The following is a 19,806-nucleotide window of genomic DNA, read 5'->3' on the forward strand; positions in this document are numbered from 1 at the left end:
GCGGCCCCATAAATGGGCGGGCCTGCTTGTTTCATACACTAGACTGCATACACAGGCCAGAAGCACCCTGGACGGCCTTGGCGCGCACCCCTGGCGCGCGGGCGGGCATGCCGGCATGTTTGGCGAGTGCGCATTTCGTTAGGATTCGGACTACCCCCACTTCAAGGTGGCTTGTTTGCGGTCATTTGGGCCCACCTATATGCTCATAGGCAAATGAAGGAACCGACGCCAGGAAAGTGGCGACTTTGGGCCACTGGTTGAGCGGCTCGAACAAAGGCCCGTCGCGCGATAATTGTGCAGACAACTTCTGTCGCACGCCCGAATACTGTCTGGCCGGCGAAGTCTACCATTTGATAGTATATCTGTATAAATAAATTATCGGCACAGGTTGCCAGCACCACAATCAAGGTGCGCCAAGCCGCGGTGTGACACACTGCTCGTGCTAGAACCGCGGGTTTAGCAGGGCCTGCCAGGGCCCCCTGATGCATCCGACGTGGGCCCCCGAGCGCCTAGTCGCGTTGACTCATACGGCCAGCGGCCATCAGGGCCATTCACAAAGACAGCGGGCCGCGCATGGGCGCTCCTGAGGCGGCGCTCCGGGCGGGCGCTCCGGGGTCTGGCCCCCCCCCCCCGCTTCTGTGACATGGTCGCTTGACTGATGTGTCTCCTGAATACGGTATGATGGAAGAGCGCAATACGGTGTCTTCACACATAATTCCAAATTTTACACTGCAACCCCTGGGCCGGGCACCGTGGAATCCATTGTGCACACTTGCCCACCCTTTTGAATGTCGCATCTTCTGAGCCTCCGGCGGCGGCGCCTGGCGGCGCTGCAGTCCCCCTGCCCGCAACAGTGGCGGTCAACTACGATGGCTTCATCTGGCCAACAGCTCACGCTGGCAGCCATTCCACCTTTCCGCTATCGTTAGCCTAGGTGATCACCAATCGAGTAGGACTACCCGCTCACACGCGCACGTCAATAATTCACTTGTCCGCGGCCGCGTAATAGTAGAAGCTCGCGATGGGCGGCTTGCGGTCGCTCCAGGACTCATGCGGCAGCATCAGCCCCACCTGCGGTCCCCATGAGAGTGCGATGGGACAGTGTCAAGGTCGCAAGGCACAAGGTGGAAGGAAGGCAATCCCTTAAGCCTCAAGGTACCATGTAAACGCGGGTCCCTGGCGGCACCTGCAGATGCTCTATCAACACCTCCGCCTCCCCGCGCCCATCCCTTTAACGGTTTTTGCACACTTTCCCCACCATGTCCTTCGGCGTCAGGAACTCGCGCAGGCCCAGCCCGTGTGGCGCCAGTGCTGCCGCCACGGCCTCGCGGCTGGGCCCGATGCCGGACAGGAATGGCTCGCCCTTGTTGGCCACCGACTGCGGGGGTAGAGGGGGTTTCGGCGGGGGTTTGCGGCAGCGCGCGGGGAGGGACATCCTTCACAAACACGACTGAACAGGTGCCTGCGTGCGTGCGTATGGTGCTATGGTATGGAGGCCAGAGGCGCAGAGGCCAGAGGCGCGTACGGCCAAGGAACTAACTGCATCCGCCATGCCGTGCCAAACACACGTGCGTACGTTACGCCACACGACTGTACGGTATGTGCCAGCGCCCTAGTAACTATCTCCCCAGCAGAAGTTGATCCATTACTGTTGAATCAACCCTGCTTGCAAGTGACGAGAACCAACCTTGCGTGTGACCTTGAAGCCCGGAAAGTTGCCGCGCCCGTCCAGTGCGTCCTGGCTCATGAAATCGAAGTACACGCGGCTGCCGGGGGCCGCCAGGCCCGACAGAGCGGCCAGCAGGCCCGCGGCGGCGGCCTGGGGCGGGCGTTGGAGTTGGGGAGGGGCCAGCAACGAGATACATGCGTACGGTGGGCACAGGTTGGTGTTGTTGTGTGTGAGAAACAAGGAGCATGAACGCATGCATCCTCTGAACCTTTATACCCCCATAGCATCACACATGGAAAGTCTGGGCAACCACGCACACGGACACATTCACACCCTCAAGTCAATCAAAACCCCCCGTGTCTATGCTCATCGCCTACCTGGGGCAGGTAGTAGATGAGTCCCTCCACTGTGAACAGCGTGCGCTGCAGTGTGTGTGTGTGTGTGTGTGTGTGTGTGTGTCCGTGTGTGTGTGTGTGTGTCCGTGTGTGTGTGTGTGTGTGTCCGTGTGTGTGTGTGTGTGTGTGTGCATTGTGGGGGCGGCAGCGTGGGGCACAGTCAGTGTAAGTCAGAGCTACTGGGTTGCGACGGGTCGTATATGCCGTGATGCGGCCCTGCCTGGCATGCCGCACCCGATGACTGGCTCAACCCCGTGTCTTCGTGTCTCTGGTTCCTTATTACGGTAGAGATTGTGTTTACAACCCCCGCACTGATGCTCACATGCCGCAGTTGGCGCTCCCGGCAGCAAGCGGGCAACAAGCACCCGCAGTCCCGCACGCGCACGCACGCACCCATGCTCGCCCACACGCACCTGGCTGGGGTCGAAGGGTGTGCCCGCCAGCGCCTCCGCCAGACTGACTCGGGACAGGTCCGCGGCCACGAACGTGGGCAGCCGGGACTGACAGGAGGGAATGAGAGCATTGGGAACGCGGGAATGCAGGTGACGGGACGACAAAACGGGTCGGCGTTAGTTGGCACAGACACACAATGGCGTGCGCACGCGGTATGATGGCTGGGCAGTCACCTTGCCAAGCATGCGGCCCCCGCCTGCAACACCCCCCTGCAACACCCCCCCCCCGCCTGCAACACCCCCACCTGCAACACACCCCCTGCCTACACCCGCACCCTCCAGGCGTGCCACCTGCATGTATCCCGTCCTACCTCAACCGCACGTGGGGCCCACCGCAGAGCCACCTCTCACACCCGCGCATACAGCAAGCTCGGCCCTTGCGCCCGCCCGCCCCATAGGCGCCTCACCGTATGCACATTCACTTACACATACACACGCGCGCATGGCCCTCTTCTTGTCTCTGCGCTTCTTACTGGGCATGGTGAAACATCCTCCATATACACACACACACACACACACACGCACACACACATACCCACCCACCCACACGCACGCACACGCACGCGCACGTGCCTCACCGGGTCCTCCACAAACTTGAGTTTCTCCACCAGGGCCTTCTTGGCGTGAGAGGCAGACGGCAGGTCCACCTACAGACGCGGCCGTGCAAGGTGCCAGCAGGTGTGGGAGGTGTGTGCATGCGGAAGGCAGGATGCGCACTGGTAGGTTCCAGTTTCTCGATTGCATTGTACAGGAACTTGGCGTGGAGCATGCATGGCACCGACGGTCGCTGAAGCACTGATGACGACGAGCACGTGACTCCGATACTACAGGTCAGTTGACTGTTACTCCTGCCGGTTGAGCTGCTGAAATTGATTGGAGCGGCACGACGTACGTCTCTTAACCGACCCTTGCGCGCACGCACCTCGAAGAAGCGCACGCCGGGTGCTCCCAGCCGGTATGCGCGCGTGTCGTAGCCCGCGGCCACAATCACCACCTGATGATGTGCGCGTACAGGCGTGTGGGCACGTGTGTATGAGAGCATGCACATGATAAGCGCATGCGCACGCACCCACGTGAACGCCCACACACACCTACACACATCCACCCCAGTAATGGAGCTCCTCCGTCTCGCCCGCCCGGTAAAACGGCACACGGTAGCACCGATAGCCGCCCGAGCTGTCCACCTGGCAATCACCCCCGATCACGTCCGCATGCACGGTGTCCACCCTTTCCCTTGTGCTTCATTCCCAACACCCACCCACGCACCTGCTGGATGCCGTCCGCCAGCGCTTCCGTCACCGCCCCGTCGAACCACTTGGTGCGGGCGTCAATGAAGTTGACTGCGCCCGGCACACCCCACAGCGGGTTCTCCAACGTGCGCTGTCATGAAGTGGGCGTGTGCAGGGCCAGGAGGTCAAGGTTGGGCAAGGGCAAGGGCAGGGAGGGAGGCGTACAGGGTTGCGGTGCATGCCGGCCTACCAGACTGTCGTACCTAGCTAGGGGCATGTGCCAGCAACGCGCCCACCATGGCCAACCGCACAGGCCCACTTCCGCATGTTATCTGCCCTGCATTAATGGCCCCCAACCCCATTTGTGATTACCATATGGTTTAGGCAGGGTTCAGGTGATGAAGCGGCGAACAAAACACCTCCTCCATCTCTTCTCCATCCCTTACTTCTTGACACCGCCTCATCAGCTTTAAACCATCCCACAGCCGTCGCCACCCATCCCTCTCAACCCCTTCTCACCCGCAGCTGCGCCCGGCTTCCGGGCAGGTGCTTGAGTACCCAGCTGCGGCCGGGCATGAGCTCGTCTCGCAGCCGCGAGGCCAGGTTGTCGGCGTTGGCGTTGGGGCGGCCCAGTTCGCGGTTGAGGGTGCGGAACACCAGCTGCATGGGAGAAGCACACGCAGCACAAGCAGGTAGGGCATGCATGCAATGGTTATGTGCGTATGGGAGGAAGGTAGTGAGCAAGGTAGGCGGCAGATGGGGCGAGGGGGCTATGCGGTGCATGGCTGGCTGGGCCCACTAGAGGCCTTCTTCCAGCTGTTGTCCATGGACCGGCAATGTGCGTAGTATGGCGCCGCCCATGATGCCGTATACACTCTCGAGAGCGTTTTGAGCTCCCTGCGGCGAGTTGCTGGTTTGTGTCTGCTGTCGATGAGCCTCTGCGCCGCCCGCGAGCCCATCCCCTACCCCATCCATCTGCTGGCACCGACCCTTCCACCTATCCCTCCCGCTGCTCCCCACCAATCCCTCCCGCTACTTGATCCCGTTACTTGCTTACCATGTCATAGTTGGTGGGCTGCCCCCGGGTCACCATGTATAAAAGCCCCAGCTTGCTACTGCCGGCCTTGTCAGCAGCAGGCACGGCTGTAGCAGCGGCCGCAGCCTTGGCGCCGGCCGGCGCGGCTGTGTCGCGCTCCGCGGAGGACGCTGTTGTGAACGCGGGCGTTTCGGCCACCGCTGCCGCGCCCGCGTTACTTGGATGTGCCGCATCTGTGCTCGTCATCTTCTGCCGCTGTTATCGCCAGGCTGTTGCGCGAAAAAGCTGCAGGTGCCAGCCAAAGTCGGCTCTTCTGCCGCGATTGAGACGTTCAGGCCGCCACCTCTTCAGGGCGCTTGCATGCTGAGATGTCTGAGCTGCTGCGGGCTGCGGGGGCTACGGATGCCTGCGGACTGCTGCTACTGCGCTAAGAGGAGCTTGGTCGCCAGCAGGGTCCTTTCCACTCGGCTCTGCTCACGCCTTTCAACAGGCAGGTAGGGTTGAAGGTCGAAGTCGTCGCTCGGCCCAAGAAAGGGGCTCGGCCGTCTCATAGGCTCATCACCTAGAAAAGGGCTCGGATGATCCGAAAACGCCCAGGCGTTACAATACGCGCAGGCCCCCGGGCAACCCCGGGTGCCTCCCTCTTCCCGGCCTGCGTCTCTCAGCAGCTATTGTTTATGCCTGCCTCTGTTTCCTAGCTCCGATACAGCAGGTACAACCCTCTAAACCTGTGTACACGGCTAGTTGCTACAAGGAAACCGAGCTGGCGGCACGCATATGGTGCCCCGGCGCGTGCGCAGTAAGCAGTGCAATCCATGCCCTAACAATCAATGAGAAACTAAACGATCCGAGAGGCTACATTGCTATTCAATGGAAATAACGATGAAGATTGCAGTGGTTTTCGGTGTCCAGCACACGCCACCAACTTCATCCAGTTGTCGATGTTCGAACACCATGCCAGTACAGATGCGTGCGCTTGGGTTGCACACCAGCAGCTACGAACGCACAAGCGATCACTAAGCTGTATGCCTTAAAGCCCAGTGTCCCAGCAGCAAGCGCATTCCGTGCAGTGTCATGGCGTATGCTGCACTGCTTCTGTTATATGGCGTCTAAAGCTGGCCATACAGACAAGCAATGCTACCCGTTGCAACCCAATTGGAAATTCCATGGGCAGGTAGGGCAAATGCAGCAAATCTTGCACTTCGGACATTTACGAGGCCATCAACTACGAAACTCGCTCACCCTTCAAATATAAGCTCGCACCAGTAAACCGTAATCACACACGGATGCATGTTAAGTTCCTTACATAATTTTAACCTGCGCGCCGGGACAACTTCTTCTTTGCCACCGGCGGTGGAGGCCGTACCGGCGGGCGCGGCGCCGGTGAGGGCGGCTGCTGACGTGGCTGCGGCACAGGTGGAGATGGCCGCGGCGACGGTGGCACTGCACCGGACACCACCGGTGCTGGCGATGGCGGCATGACGGCAGCAACTGGTGGCGGCGGCGCGGCGGACAGGATGCGGTACACGCTGACTGGGATGCCGGTGGCATTGGCGTTGCCACCACACTTCTGGTTGGACGCGGCAGGGCAGGACACGGGGCAGGCGGCCTCCGCAATCTGTGCGGCCACGAAGGACGCGCTGAGTTCACGACCGCCAAAGCAGGCGGTGCGCTGGAGGCCCAGGAACGTCATCCCAACCTGCAGCGGGTGCGTGTGTCAGGGCACATCGGCATTCGCTCTCAGCTCGTGGTATGGCGACACTCGCGTGTTGCGTGTGTTCTATAAACCCGTTGTGGCCCCAGCTTGATCTGCCATGTGATGCTTACTCCTCCTGAGCCCAACTCGTCCAGATAGATCCTCACCATGTTCGGGTTGCTGACGTTGGTCGCGACGCCGAGGCAGCTGTCAACGCTGACGCCGGTTCCCGTGAGCAGGGTTGTGTTGAGTGCGCGGCGCGATGCCGCCTCAAAGAAACAGCCCACATACGCGGTCAGCGGGGGCAGGAAGCCTGTACAATGGATTGCAGGCCCAGGGAGAACAGCAACTTAGCGGCTGCCGATGCAAGCCGCGAAGAAGGATAGCACAACTTACAGCAAGGGACCCTTATTCACGCCGAGATGCCCTAACGCAGGGCCATGAACAAGTCGACTCACTTGGCGGCGGCGGCCGTGGCGGAGGTAGAGGCGGCGGCGGCCGCAGCTGCGGTGGTGGTGGCGGAGCCCCGAACAGAGGCGGCAGGGCTGGTGCTTTTCCAGACAGCACGGTAGCCTCATCCGACAGGTCCCAAAAACGTGAGGCGCCAGGGGTGCTGCGAGGCACTGACGCCCGAGCCTTGGTGATGGTGGACACGGCGAGCGACAGCTCCGGAACTGTCAGTGCCATCCGGCCCTGTGCGTGCGTCAGCAACGCAGGTGCGTGGAGGCAGAACGTTGTTCAGTAATGGCGCAAGACGACGCACAGCAGGCTCTCGTGTGCCCCTAAGCAAGAAACCGAGGCCTGCCCTGTCCTCCTCTCGCTACCGTAATCTGTCCTTTGTTACACCCTCGCCTAGCAATGAGTGCACTGCCCAATCCACTCAATCATCGACCACGCCCAGGGACGCCCGTTCCCAACAACCCACGCCCACGCCCTCCCGCGCCCGCACCTGCAGGTACTCCACATACTGGCTGGCCGCCAGCTCGGCGTTCTGCAGCTCGCTGGGGCTGGTCACAGTCAGGTTGCCGCCGGGGTCGGACACGTACCCGCTGAACACCAGCCCCATGGGACCCGATACCTGGTTCACTGGAATGCTGGTCGAGTTGAACAGCGGATTCCCCGGGGCGCTGCTGCCGGTGCTGCTGCTACCTGACTGCTGCAGCTCCCGCCGCCGCACCAGGGCAGCCGCCATCTCGCGATGGAGCTGATGGCGAAGGTCCACGCCAGCGTCAGGGTCGGACAAATTGTCACCAGCATCGGTAACATCGGGCTCGAAGGCGTCTCCAAGCAGCACGGCCGCACGCTGCAGAAGCATGCTACGACGGCCGGCGGTTGAGGGCGCCAGGGACGGCGCCGCCAAAGAGCCCGGGTAGAAGATGGACGGCATGACATCGGGGCCGACCACGATGAGGCCCTTGCCGTAGTTGACAAACTCCTGGAGGAAATGCGAGACGCGCGGCTCCAGGTACTGAATGTCATACGAGCCGATGACGTATAAGTCGCAGGCCTCTGCGCGTGCGGGATGAAGGCGGTAGGAGCACGGGTGTGACGTGTCTGATTAGAGGGACTTGGTACCGAATGCTAGCATGCGTTGCTGCGCTGGGTGTAGTGCCAGCAGGCATGGTATCAGGCAAAAGCAGGGGCACCCCTGAGCAAAAGGCACTTAGGATAGCAGAACGCCGCCAAACCCTTTGCACAGCCCACTACTCACTGTGTCCATCTTTAAGGAAGGCTTTTAGGGACAGATAGTAGGACTTGATCTTCGCGCTTTTAAGAGTGTCGAAAGAGTCAGGCCGCTTTTTGACGACGTACCTGTGTGTGCACAGAAGGGCAACTCGCATCAGGAAACCGCCAGCAAGGCAGGGAAACTTGCAGGTGTGACCCAGATGCGGTCAATTAACCAACATCATGCAACTCACAGCCAACATCACACAACTGCATGTCTTGTCTTACTTGGCCATGGGCACGTAGCGGGTGTCAGCCACGCGAATGATGGCCTTGCCAACCTTCTTGCCGTACCAGGCTGCCCAGTCGGCGGCATTGACGATGATCGTGTCAAGGGACGGGTCTGAGGGCGTGGGCTTGCCCCTGGGCTTGCAGCAGCCCGTGATCATCTTCTCACCACCTGGAGAATTAGGGAGGAGGAGTGTACATGGGTGAACCCATTAGCGGTAAGCGTCAACAAGGGAGATAGATGTGACGGATACAGCAGCGACGGCACGTCAGCGGTACAGAAGCAGCGGGCAAGAAGGTGCACCACTCACCAAAGGCCGCCACGCGACCGCGGCCGTAAAGTGTGGAGGCGATCAAGGGATCTGCCAGCGAGTTGCGAACAATGGGCACCGCCGGGCCGAGCAGGACCAGTGTTGATGCAGGCACGGTGTTGGGCACTTGCGGGGGCACGTTCGCGACGATCTGCGTGTAATCCACCTTGGCGGACACCTGGAACGCAACCTGCACGGACTGCGTTGTGGGTGCCGGGGGCGGCGGTGGTGAGGGTGGCGCTGCCGGCGTGCCGACCGGTGGTGGTAGCAAAGGCGGTACGCTGGGCAGGAAGGGAGGCGGCGGCGGGGGTGAGGGCGGGCGAGGCGGCAGGGGAGGCCTGGCGGGGGCTCCAGGGGCGGCCGGCTGTGGAGGTGAAGGCGGCGAGGGTGGTGGCGGCGGAGGCGGCGAGGGCGCCTTTGGTGGCGGTGGGCGCCGTCGGCCAGGCGGAGGCAAGGGCTCCGGCGAGGGCGGTGCGGGGCTTGGCGGGAAGGGCACAGTCCTTGGCGGCGGGTACGCTGCAGGGGTAACAGGAATCATTAGCTAGATAGCCCCACATGCAGGCCTTTCAGGGCAGGACTGGCAGCATAGCCCCAGCAGGCGTCAATTATTACACCACACCACACCAGCAGTTACGTGCATGGTCCTTCGTCCAGCCACTCACGCTTCTTTACGGCGAGCGCAAATCCGATGCTGTTGACGCCCGCGCCTCGACCGCCACGCACACCGCCCACCACAGCCCCAGTCGGCACGCCCGCGCTGCCGCCGCCGGCGCCCACTCCGGCCTGCAGCAGAACACGGCGCCGCGCGCCCACCGGGCACAGGCCCGTCGAGGCTGCGGTGCCGTCTGCGAATCCCACAGCCAGCTGGGCGACTGAGCCGGTGGCTGTGCAGCACACGGACAGGGTCTGCAGGGCCGAGCCACCTGATGAGACCAGCCGCACGGTGCTCTGCGAGAGCGTGGGGCTCCTGGGATCTGCGGGCGGCGGAGGAATGCAGGGAGGTCAGATCGGTGTGTGTCAGACCTGCCGCCGGCCCCCACAACATGTAACGCTTACCGTACACGCTGCCAGCCAGGACATCTGTGTGTGTCGCGGATCCAGAGCCATACACCAGCTTCACGGCAACGACCACTCCCGGAATCGCCGCATCGTGCACGAATGTGATCGCGGTGATCCGGCCGAACTGGTCAAGGGCCGATGGATCGAAAACGTTGAAGCCTGTGTCGGACGCCAGGCCGGCACAGAACGTGGGTGTGTACGTCACCTCATACCCCGAAACGAACTGCCCTGGCGGCGGAGGAGGCGATGGCGGTGGGAAGGGCGCCGGAGGGTGCGGAGGCGAGGGAGACGGCGGCCGCGGAGAGGGCGAGGGTGGCGGCACCAGGGGCGGAGGGACCGGCGGCTGTGGAGAGGGCGGCGGCGGAAGGGGTACGGGCGAGGGCGGCACCGGACTGGGAGGTGGAGGGCTTGGAGGCGTGAGGGGTGGTGGCGCCGGAGACGGCGGCGGTGGTGAGGGTGAAAGGGCTGGCGGCGGCGGTGAGGGTGGCGGCGGGGGAGGAGGTGGAGGCGGCGACGGGGGAGGCGGTGGCGGCGGTGAAGGGGGCAAAGGAGGCGGGCTCGGCGTTGGAGGCGACGGTGGCACCGCGGCTCCGGGAAGCATTGTCCCACTAACTGATAAAATGCCGTACGCCGACAGGAAGGAGCCCGAGAAGAGTGACGCGGGATCGGTCGTCACGGCTGTCTGCACGGCTGAGTAGAACACGTCCAGGGGCGTGCCCGGCGGGGCGGTGAGCACGTAGCCACCGATGATGGATCCAGAGACTAGCTTGTTGTTCACGCAGTTGAAGGCGGCCGTGGAGGTCTGCAGCTCGGTGCAGCTCTGCTGTGCAAACTTCGTCTGGTTGACGTCTGTAAAGGGACGAGGGCAAAGTGAGGGCCGCAGTGAGGTCCTGGCCAGGAAGCGAATGCGCGTACCGTATGCACACACAACATGTACGCGAGGACGTCTTGCTGCTAAGCATGTGCGCAACACTATTGTATTGCCATACCACAGGACAGCATACAAAATGCAGACAACAATGGCACATAAATAGCTGACCTGGTAGGTTCACACCCTGGAAGGTCACGTCGAAGAAAACGTCCGAGCCGGCGGCTGCAAACGGACTTGGGCTGGGCGGGAGGGGGCTCGGGGGACTGGGAGGTACGGGGCTCGGCGGCTGCGGGCTGGGCGGCACAGGCAACGGCGGTACCGGAGAGGGTGCCGGGCTGGGAGGCACAGGGCTAGGCGGCTCAGGCAGCGGGGGTGCGGGGCTGGGAGGCGCAGGCGAGGGTGGCTTGGGCGACGGGGGAGGGCTGGGAGGGGTCGGCGAAGGGGGCGCAGGGCTGGGAGGGGCCGGCGAAGGCGGCACGGGGCTGGGTGGGGCCGGCGAGGGTGGCCCGGGAGACGGGGGAGGACTGGGAGGGGCCGGCGAAGGGGGCGCAGGGCTGGGAGGGGCCGGCGAGGGTGGTTCGGGCGACGGGGGAGGGCTGGGAGGGACCGGCGAAGGGGGCGCAGGGCTAGGGGGGATTGGTGAGGGTGGCTTAGGCGACGGGGGCGACGGGCTGGGAGGAGCCGGCGAGGGCGGCTCAGGAGATGGGGGAGGGCTGGGAGGGACCGGTGAAGGGGGCGCGGGGCTGGGAGGGATCGGCGAAGGGGGCGAAGGGCTGGGAGGGGCTGGCGAGGGCGGCTCGGGCGACGGGGGAGGACTGGGAGGTGCCGGCGAAGGTGGCGCGGGGCTGGGAGGAGCTGGCGACGGGGGCAAGGGGCTGGGTGGGTTCGGTGAGGGCGGCTTGGGCGACGGGGGAGGACTGGGAGGGGCCGGCGAAGGTGGCGCGGGGCTGGGAGGGACCGGCGACGGGGGCAAGGGGCTGGGTGGGGCCGGCGAGGGTGGCTCGGGCGACGGGGGAGGACTGGGAGGGGCCGGCGAAGGTGGCGCGGGGCTGGGAGGGACCGGTGACGGGGGCAAGGGGCTGGGTGGGGCCGGCGAGGGTGGCCCGGGCGACGGGGGAGGACTGGGAGGGGCCGGCGAAGGTGGCGCGGGGCTGGGAGGCACCGGCGAGGGTGGCCCGGGCGACGGGGGAGGACTGGGAGGGGCCGGCGAAGGTGGCGCGGGGCTGGGAGGCACCGGCGAGGGTGGCCCGGGCGACGGGGGAGGACTGGGAGGGGCCGGCGAAGGTGGGGCGGGGCTGGGAGGCACCGGCGAGGGTGGCCCGGGCGACGGGGGAGGACTGGGAGGGGCCGGCGAAGGTGGCGCGGGGCTGGGAGGCACCGGCGAGGGTGGCTCGGGCGACGGAGGAGGGCTGGGAGGGGCCGGCGAAGGTGGCGCGGGGCTGGGAGGCACCGGCGAAGGAGGCAAGGGGCTGGGTGGGGCTGGCGAGGGTGGCTCGGGCGACGGGGGAGGGCTGGGAGGGGCCGGCGAAGGGGGCGCAGGGCTGGGAGGGGCCGGCGAAGGGGGCAAGGGGCTGGGAGGAGCCGGGCTTGGAGGCATCGGTGGCGGGGTAGGTGGCGAGGGCGGACTCGGGCAGGCAGGAAGCGGGTTTGGCGTTACGGCGCCGCTAATGTCTGCAAACAGAAGCATGGATTTGGTGGGCGATATGAAACCCCTCGAGTACATGATGGAAGTCTACTGCGAATTCAAATGGATGCGATTGCTGGTTGCCACAGCTCCAGCTTCAGTGCCAAGCACTCACCTGCTGGGATGCTGCCACACACGCCGGTACTCGCGACATTCAGTGTCACTAGCCCAACGGTGGCCAGTGTCGAATAGCTGGTCGGAATGCTGCCGGTGATCTGCGTGTTGTCATTCAGAATGATGCGCTGCAGGATGCTGCAGTTGCGCAGTCAAGAGAGCACAGGGACAGGGCTTTTACGGATTGGCCGAAACCTTAAGGGAACAAGTGGCTTGGCGAAGTGCAGGGGACACACAGACAGTGGCCCTGTCACCACCACAACTTCGCAACGCCCCACTTACGAGAAGCCCTGGTACGAGTCGGGCAGGGTTCCACTGAGCATGTTGGAACTGAGGTCCAGAGAAGTCAGACCCATAAAGCCGGCTTGGAAGGTACTGCCAGGATCCGGCAGCGGCCCGGACACCTTCGTGTTCGCTATGCGCAGGTTCTGCGCAACAAGTAGCATGATTTACCAGGGCAAGGAAACAATGTGCAGGGTTTAGACACCAATGCTCTCCCAAGAGTTTTGATGCCTACACCGCCCGGTCCCCCGCCCGTGCTCACCCAGAGGTTGTTCAGGTTGCCGCTGGTGAACCAGTTCTGCGGAAAGGTGCCGTTGACACTTGGCCCGGGTGCCGAGTTGCCGCCCGCACCAATCACAAGACTTGTGAGTGCAAACAGGTTATCCCATACAGCAGGCAACGTGCCCGTAAGGGAGTTACTCTCAATCGTCACATCAGCGAGGCCCGGGATGGAGATCAGCGTTTCCGGAAGCGGCCCTGTCGGCAAGTAAGGATGCATTGGTGGGGAATGCAAGTTGAGTACACCCTTGGGTACACCGCAACATGTCAATTTCAGTTTGGATTCACCTTGTTGGTGTGTTTAGCATGGCTGCACGTATACATGCTACTTCGGGTCGTGTACGGCGCACGACGCACGTACCTGTGAGCTTGTCCATGCCGCCGAGGTTCAGCGTGCGCAAGGAGTTCATGCCTGAGGGAGCGCGGCCACACGCCAGATGACTTGATACGCCGCCGGTTAAGCCGCACAAGCGCACGGACTTGTGGCGCCCGGACACAGGGACTGCTGTCATAGACACGGGTGTGCGTTTGAACTGATTCCGATGTGGCATTAACTTACCACTCCAGTCGGAAGGAATGGAGCCATTGATGTTTCTGTTGGCGCTCAAGTCCAGTTGCTGCATAGCCCCCAGACCGCTCCACAATGATGGCAGGGTCCCGCTGACCAGGTTCCCTACCGAGGGTGAGCCGGGGAGGCGGGGCGCGTCAACAGGGGGCAGATGGCATCCCGGCCCCTGCTTCTGACTCGGAGCGCCTGTCCGGCAGCCCATCCAGTCTGCAGTGCCCGCCTCCCCTACCCTTTACTCACAGGACAGGTCCATGCGCGTGAGCTGGTTCATGAAGCCAAGTTCTGCGCAACATTTACAAGGGGCAGCAGCCGGGGAGCGGCATGGCATATTACTGCTGGTAGCTCGCGAACTGAGGCCGTCTCGTGCACCTACAGCCAGTGCGCCTGCCGCAGCAGCTTGGCAACTCCCAACCAACGAGCACTTGCCGAAAGGGAGGGTGCCAGTAAGGTACGACGTCGAGATGACGAGATCCTGAAGGCTGCCGCGAAGCTGAGTAATGCTTGCGGGCAGCTGCCTGGCAGCCGCGCTGCCAGCAGCTGGCGCGCTGCAGCCAATGAGCTGCGAAGGGCGGGACCGAGGCAAGGGCGTCAACCGCATGTAGACACGCACGATGATGCATGGCTGCACCTTGTCAAGTGGGGTTGACCGCAGCGAGTGCGCAGTGTGAGGCGGGATAATAGATTGAAACCTGGGTAGCCGACAGGCGGAGCCTGAACACAATGTCGGGTAGGCCTACCTGCAGTGAAGTGAGTTGCCCAATGCTGAAGCCGGAGCTGTCTGGTGGGCTGACTGAGCACAGCGCGCCGCTCCACGTGTTGCTGCACAACGGGTTTGAAATGTCCCACGAGCTCAAGTCGCACGCCAAGCTGACGTTGCCGCTGTCGAAAAGCGGCTTAAAGTTTGTGGCCAGGTTGAGGGCAGCGGGCAGATCGTCTGTAGGTTGCACGCATGAGGGCGCACACACGCACAGGGATCGATCGGGCCATATGAGGCGATTGGGCGCGTTCAGAGCAGCTGGTTGCTTGGCTGGTTGGACCGTAATGGGCGCCGTCATACTGATCACAGCGACGCAAAGCAGCACTATTGCCAACCCGGCCATCCATACTAGCGGCTGACATGCACTTACCGCAATACGAGTTGACAAACGTGCCGGGTGTTAATGCGCTGTTCAAACCTGCAAAGGCGGATGAGGGCGTGCAGACAGCCTTGAATGATTGCACGCTTGCAATGTTTCCTAGCATGCTTCCCCTTTCCTCACTTGCCACAGTTTCCACAAACCCGCTGTCACCCCTGGCTCTCCTTCACGCCCATGGAACCTCTGCAGCCCGCCTCCATACCCGCCAACCTCCTACCCGTCGGGAAGGGCGCGCACACTCCCGTGTCCTGGAGGTCAAGAAATGTAAGGCTGGACATCGTAACTGCCCAGGCCGATGGCACGGTTCCGCCCAGGTATTGGTTGCTGGCAAGACTAATCAACTGCAGGTTTTGCAGCGTATTGTACTCGAACAGAAATCCAGACGACGGTGTCGGGCCGCCGGTGAGCTTGTTGGCGGAGAAGTCTAGTCTGCAAATAGAGATGATACCACAGTGTGTCCATTATAGGGAGTGAGCGTGGATTGAGCGCGGAAGCGCAAGGGCGTCATCATGGCGAGTGAACATGTAGTGTCAGGTACTACACGGGGCATAGTGTTGCGTGGGGAGGGTACCAAGGCGTGCGGAGAAGGCGGCGCCTACTTACTTTGTGAGGCTGAAAATTTGCGACATGTCGGTGGGGAGGGGCCCCGAAATTGCGGTGTTGCTGATCGTGATGGCCTGCATCGCGCGGAGCAACAGCAGCGCGTCACTTGTCACGGATGCCACTTTCATGTTTGACAAGAGACGGAAGCACCCGCAACCCACGCCGCGCGCCTTCCGCACCTGAAGCGACGACATGGAAGGGGTAATGCCACCGGGCCCAAACCAAGCGTTGGGAATCGTGCCCGTCATCGTGGACGTGGCTCGGTTGGAAGTGATGGTCAGCTGCTGGAGCAAGGACAGTGTGCTCCACTCGCCTGCAGCGTTGGGGTCATATCCCACACGTCAAGCAGCGGATGATGCTAACGACAGCGGCAGACGGCACCGGGAGCCAAGTGAGGCCACCTCCCATCAAAGCCCACCCTGCGCATAGTGAACTCACTCGGCAGCGAGCCGCTCAGGGTGTCCGACACGAACGTGAGCTCCGTCAGAAGCGACAGGGCGCTGAATGAGGGCGGCAGCTGGCCACCAACCCCCACGGTCCGCGCCCTGAAGGTGGTGAGGCTGGTGAGGTTGCCCCATGCAGAAGGCACGGCCCTGCGAGGATGAGTGCGCAGGCACATGCGTTATGGTAGGCCAGCAGGAGGGCGTGAGCGTGTGCTGTGTTTTCACGCACTCGACTGTTAGCTCGCTCTCAGCCAGGTAACCTGGGGGAGTGTACCTCTGCTCTCACCCGCTCAGTTGGGTGTTGTCGCTGATGCTGATGTCTGCGAGCAGGCTCATGGCCTGCCACTCAGGCGGTAGCGTGTTGGTAAACTGGTTTTGCTGTGTGCGCCGTACAAAAGGGAAGGAAGGGCTGGTCAGCCAAGGCGACGTACTGGTGCATTACAACAGCCCCGGGCGTGGCCCCCTCGCTCCCGTGACAATACAACCGGAGCACTTACGTGAAGCTTCAATGTCGTGAGCCCCGTGAGCGCGGAGTAGGATGCCGGCAGGCTGCCGGTCAGGATGTTGTCGGTCACCCAAAGCTCCTGCAGCTGATTTAGCTGGGTCCACGCGTCCGGCAGGGGGCCTGCGCGGCGGCATGGAGGCACGCACCGGCAGGTTGCACCGAGGCGGGCGACGCCGCGGCAAACAGCACCGTTCCCCCACCTTCCCGACGTGATCACTGCCGCCCCCATGTGTCTGGTGTGATTTCGCACATTCTCTCGCAAGCGACTCGCAAGGGAACCACCCGTCTGTGCCCCCCTGCCCACCTGCTGCATTGTTGCCATTGAACAGCAGCTGCGTGAGGCTGCCGAAGCATGACAAGCCGTCCGGCAACACCACGTTGAAGGAGTTGCCGTTGCTCGCATCTGTGTCACCAGCATTGCGAGTGAGCAGCAAGTGTCAAAAGTGGCGACCGGATGGTATGCTTTGCGACACAGGGACACTTTAGCGGGCCCACTGTCGCGTGTTCTCCAGCGCCCGTGGTACACTACTAGGGCGCAGGGCCGCGTTGCATCCCGCCCACATGCCCGTGCTGCCATGCATGCAAGGTTCAGACTCACAGCAACCGTTCAGCACGAAACCGATGACGTCAGAAACGGGCGTTGTACCAACGACCGTAATCATTGCCGTAATGCCGGCCCACGAGTCAATGCTCAAGCTGCTGGGCCACGCGCTGGTGAGGTTGCAGGCCGAGCCGGGCTGAACCTGGCTGTCGATCATGGGCTGCAGCGTTTCCACTAAGTAGCGCCGACAGTTCACCAGCTCTGTGGTTCAGCATATGGATGTGGGGCACCGCGTGGAGGGAGCGTAAGTCAGCGCAAAGCACACGCGACAGAGTGCGGAAGCCGCGGCCTGGATTCAGCTCTGACGCCGAGACACCTTCACAACCTACAGCACTTTGCCCGCCCTTGCAGTTATACATCAAAGCAGCTCCGGCCCAATCGCCCATTCGATGACCATGTGCAGCAGATTATCGTATTGGGCCTCGATCGCTTACCACAGGACGAAGGTAGGCCTGAGGGCGTCACCTGGCTGCTCAGGCCGCCCGGGATTGTGCCGCAAGCCCCCGTGTTCGACACGTCTATGCTGACGATTGCTGCCATGTTCGTCCACGATTGCGGCAACTCGCCACCAAGATACCTGTGAATGGATACGAGAGGGGGCGTGTTGTGGGCAGCCTGCCATACGTGAGGCTCTCTGCAAAGCCTCCCGTATCCGTACAGCCCTACCCTCGCACACACCGTCGTGTGAGCACGCCCCCACATGTAAGCGTTGTTGCTCTCTTACATCCCCCAGCCCCCATCGCGTCTCCATAACCTCATCGCACCGGTTGTTGGACAGGTCGAGCTGCTGCAGGTTGACAAGCGAGGACCACTCTTGTGGGAACCCGCTGGAGGGCACCGGGCCCGCCTCCAGATCCATGGACGCCAGGCCCACTAGGCGCAGACCGGTCAGGGCAGAGTAGTCCGCTGGTAGGCCGCTGTTGGGGCTCTGCGGTCGGGTATGTAAGAGGGCAGACGTAGGCCCACCGCTAGCCACGAAAGAAACACTCATAGCCCATGCATAAGGCTGCTGGATGGAATGACACATACCACCTGCCCTCACCCACACAACGCACATGGGCCGTGTCAGTACACGTGCCTACGTGACTCAACCTCTGTCCCAGAGCATACATGCATCAACACCATTGTTGGGTACGGTATCTCGGCTCCCCTTCTCTGGACTAACTTCTTACCAACTTGTTGCCCGTGAGGTCCAGCCGCGTCAGAGCCGTCAGGACCGAGACCTGAGATGGCAGCGACGCCGCGACCCCGACTCCTCCAGGGAAGCAGTTCGGCAGCAGTAGCGACTCCACGAAGCCTGTTGCACACAAGGGTGAATAGATGTGAGTGAGCGCACAGGTCATGGTCATGGGAAAGGCACACACAAGTTGTGTGGAGTCCGAGCAGTACGGCGTCGGGACCCAAGAGCCGTGGAGCTTTCGCCGGTCACACTAGCAAGGTAGGGGGATGCGCCCTTGGGCAACCAACCGGACCTGCCCGGACCCGCCCTGGACCAAGCGAGGCAGGGAAGGCCCCTGGAGGCGTGTGCGGGGCTTTCGATGTTCATCCTCACTCATGCAACCAGCCCGGCCACACCCGACAGCACTTGCAGGCGCCTCACCCGTGTTGTTAATCACGGCCGATCCGTCTCCCGTGCAGCCCACGCCGTACCATGCCTGTCACGTGGTTGGGAGTGCAGTTTAACAACGACACGTTGCGCTAAGCCACGCCCAATGTGCGATCCCGGCCGAAGGCTGACGCAGACGCGTGAATTTCGACGGTGCACAAGCACGTTCGCCCAGGGCTGCACAAATATCTACATGCATGTTCGCACTGTTACCATAATTTACAACCGATTCTCCCACCCTCACAACATGATGCGTATTACTACCGTTCGATCAGCAGCCCTTAGGCGCCAGTTCGCCAAGAGGCGGTCACTGCTGGGTCGGGATTCCAACTCACTGTGCCGTTACACACGGTCCCTGTCCACGTGTTTGTAACATCGGTACTGCATGCTGAGCTGGGGTCCCCGAACATGGGCTTCAGGAACACCGTGAGGACATCCGTCTCCGTGGTAGCTGTACGCGGGGGAAAAAGAGGGGCCAGGGTAAGCCGAGCACTAACCCGGCAGGCCTGCCTGCCTATCTCAGGCCGCTTCACAGCAACTTATTGCAGCAAGACATGCAGGCCTCATAGTTAGTCCGGTCGCCAACCGCAGCAGGAGCCGGTGGTGAAGTGCCTCGCATGAACGCGTTCCGCCTTACCCTGTAGCACACCCGAGCGAGGTGTTAGATACAATTTGCTTCAGCAACACAGCTAAATCGTGCAATGGCCCCGACTGACCTGTGCAAGTCGAAGCCACACAAGCGAGAACACCAAAGCGATGCACTGAGCAAACCGCCAGCGGCTGCAGCCCGGCCGCTGCCGGGTGCTTGCGCACAAAATGTAGTTGATGGACATCATAAGCCTTAAGTCAACATCTAGGCGATTGCGCTGGCGTGCTAGCGGTGCTTGACGTGAGTTGACCTTGCTGCAGACAAGCAGTTTATCATAATTCTCGGGTGTATTAGGAAGGACAATTGAATCGTGTAATGTAGGTGTTCCTAAAACGGGTCGTCGTGTAATGCTGCAGCAGCGGCCTGTCTGCAGCGCTCTGAGGTTGCAATAGACAAGGCTTTTGAAAGCCAATAAGCAAGCTCACAGTCTTCTAATAAGGTAAGTTGGAATACATTACAAAATAGCATGTCGCTCCAAGCGGTCGCGAATGTGGATCCAGGGAGTGCCGTACTCGGTCGAGGCGGGGAGGGAGGCGGTCAGGCGGATGATATGGTGCTGCATTCTGTAAGCCAGCAACCATACAACCCTAATTTGCTGTGGGGGGTAGGGAGGGTGGGCAAGGTGGGCATTCCCGCTGCTGCCATCGCGGCTGCCAAGGGCGCTT

General features: G+C 62.2%; 2 protein-coding genes across 2 annotated transcripts; both read right to left on the reverse strand.

Moving 5' to 3' along the window:
* Nucleotides 1-712: 712 nt before the first annotated feature.
* Nucleotides 713-5,323, reverse strand: CHLRE_17g737650v5 (uncharacterized protein). Its single transcript, XM_043072581.1, has 10 exons — nucleotides 4,803-5,323; nucleotides 4,265-4,405; nucleotides 3,783-3,896; nucleotides 3,439-3,510; nucleotides 3,095-3,163; nucleotides 2,478-2,564; nucleotides 2,047-2,091; nucleotides 1,688-1,819; nucleotides 1,259-1,378; nucleotides 713-1,071 (listed from the first exon to the last, which is right to left on the reverse strand). The coding sequence occupies exons 1-10, from the start codon at nucleotides 5,025-5,027 to the stop codon at nucleotides 985-987; spliced, it is 1,092 nt and encodes a 363-aa protein (XP_042915040.1). The 5' UTR covers nucleotides 5,028-5,323; the 3' UTR covers nucleotides 713-984.
* A 46-nt stretch (nucleotides 5,324-5,369) lies between these two features.
* CHLRE_17g737702v5 (uncharacterized protein) lies at nucleotides 5,370-19,586 on the reverse strand. Its single transcript, XM_043072582.1, has 34 exons — nucleotides 19,051-19,586; nucleotides 18,828-18,943; nucleotides 18,487-18,541; nucleotides 18,059-18,183; nucleotides 17,651-17,814; nucleotides 17,321-17,463; nucleotides 16,884-17,087; nucleotides 16,590-16,688; nucleotides 16,278-16,405; nucleotides 16,067-16,158; nucleotides 15,776-15,930; nucleotides 15,517-15,650; nucleotides 15,338-15,411; nucleotides 14,952-15,163; nucleotides 14,726-14,773; nucleotides 14,336-14,532; nucleotides 14,025-14,157; nucleotides 13,839-13,880; nucleotides 13,590-13,703; nucleotides 13,392-13,442; nucleotides 13,014-13,228; nucleotides 12,752-12,897; nucleotides 12,471-12,607; nucleotides 12,024-12,342; nucleotides 10,840-11,093; nucleotides 9,798-10,649; nucleotides 9,404-9,715; nucleotides 8,742-9,257; nucleotides 8,431-8,602; nucleotides 8,189-8,289; nucleotides 7,427-7,986; nucleotides 6,936-7,170; nucleotides 6,645-6,790; nucleotides 5,370-6,480 (listed from the first exon to the last, which is right to left on the reverse strand). The coding sequence occupies exons 1-34, from the start codon at nucleotides 19,109-19,111 to the stop codon at nucleotides 6,094-6,096; spliced, it is 6,699 nt and encodes a 2,232-aa protein (XP_042915041.1). The 5' UTR covers nucleotides 19,112-19,586; the 3' UTR covers nucleotides 5,370-6,093.
* Nucleotides 19,587-19,806: the final 220 nt, after the last annotated feature.

The sequence above is a fragment of the Chlamydomonas reinhardtii genome, chromosome 17 (assembly GCF_000002595.2).
Source record: "Chlamydomonas reinhardtii strain CC-503 cw92 mt+ chromosome 17, whole genome shotgun sequence".
NCBI classification, from domain to species: domain Eukaryota; kingdom Viridiplantae; phylum Chlorophyta; class Chlorophyceae; order Chlamydomonadales; family Chlamydomonadaceae; genus Chlamydomonas; species Chlamydomonas reinhardtii.

Coding starts and splice junctions, on each gene's coding strand:
- CHLRE_17g737650v5 (XM_043072581.1), bottom strand. CDS start 5,027: ATGACGAGCACAGATGCGGCACATCCAAGTAACGCGGGCGCGGCAGCG. Junction 3,511..3,782: donor TGGCGGACGGCATCCAGCAG/GTGCGTGGGTGG, acceptor GCACATCATCAG/GTGGTGATTGTGGCCGCGGG. Junction 1,072..1,258: donor TCCTGACGCCGAAGGACATG/GTGGGGAAAGTG, acceptor TGGGGACCGCAG/GTGGGGCTGATGCTGCCGCA.
- CHLRE_17g737702v5 (XM_043072582.1), bottom strand. CDS start 19,111: ATGCGAGGCACTTCACCACCGGCTCCTGCTGCGGTTGGCGACCGGACT. Junction 15,164..15,337: donor CAAATTTTCAGCCTCACAAA/GTAAGTAGGCGC, acceptor CTCTATTTGCAG/ACTAGACTTCTCCGCCAACA. Junction 11,094..12,023: donor CCCAGCCCCGCGCCACCTTC/GCCGGCCCCTCC, acceptor GACCCCTCCCAG/CCCTCCCCCGTCGCCCAAGC.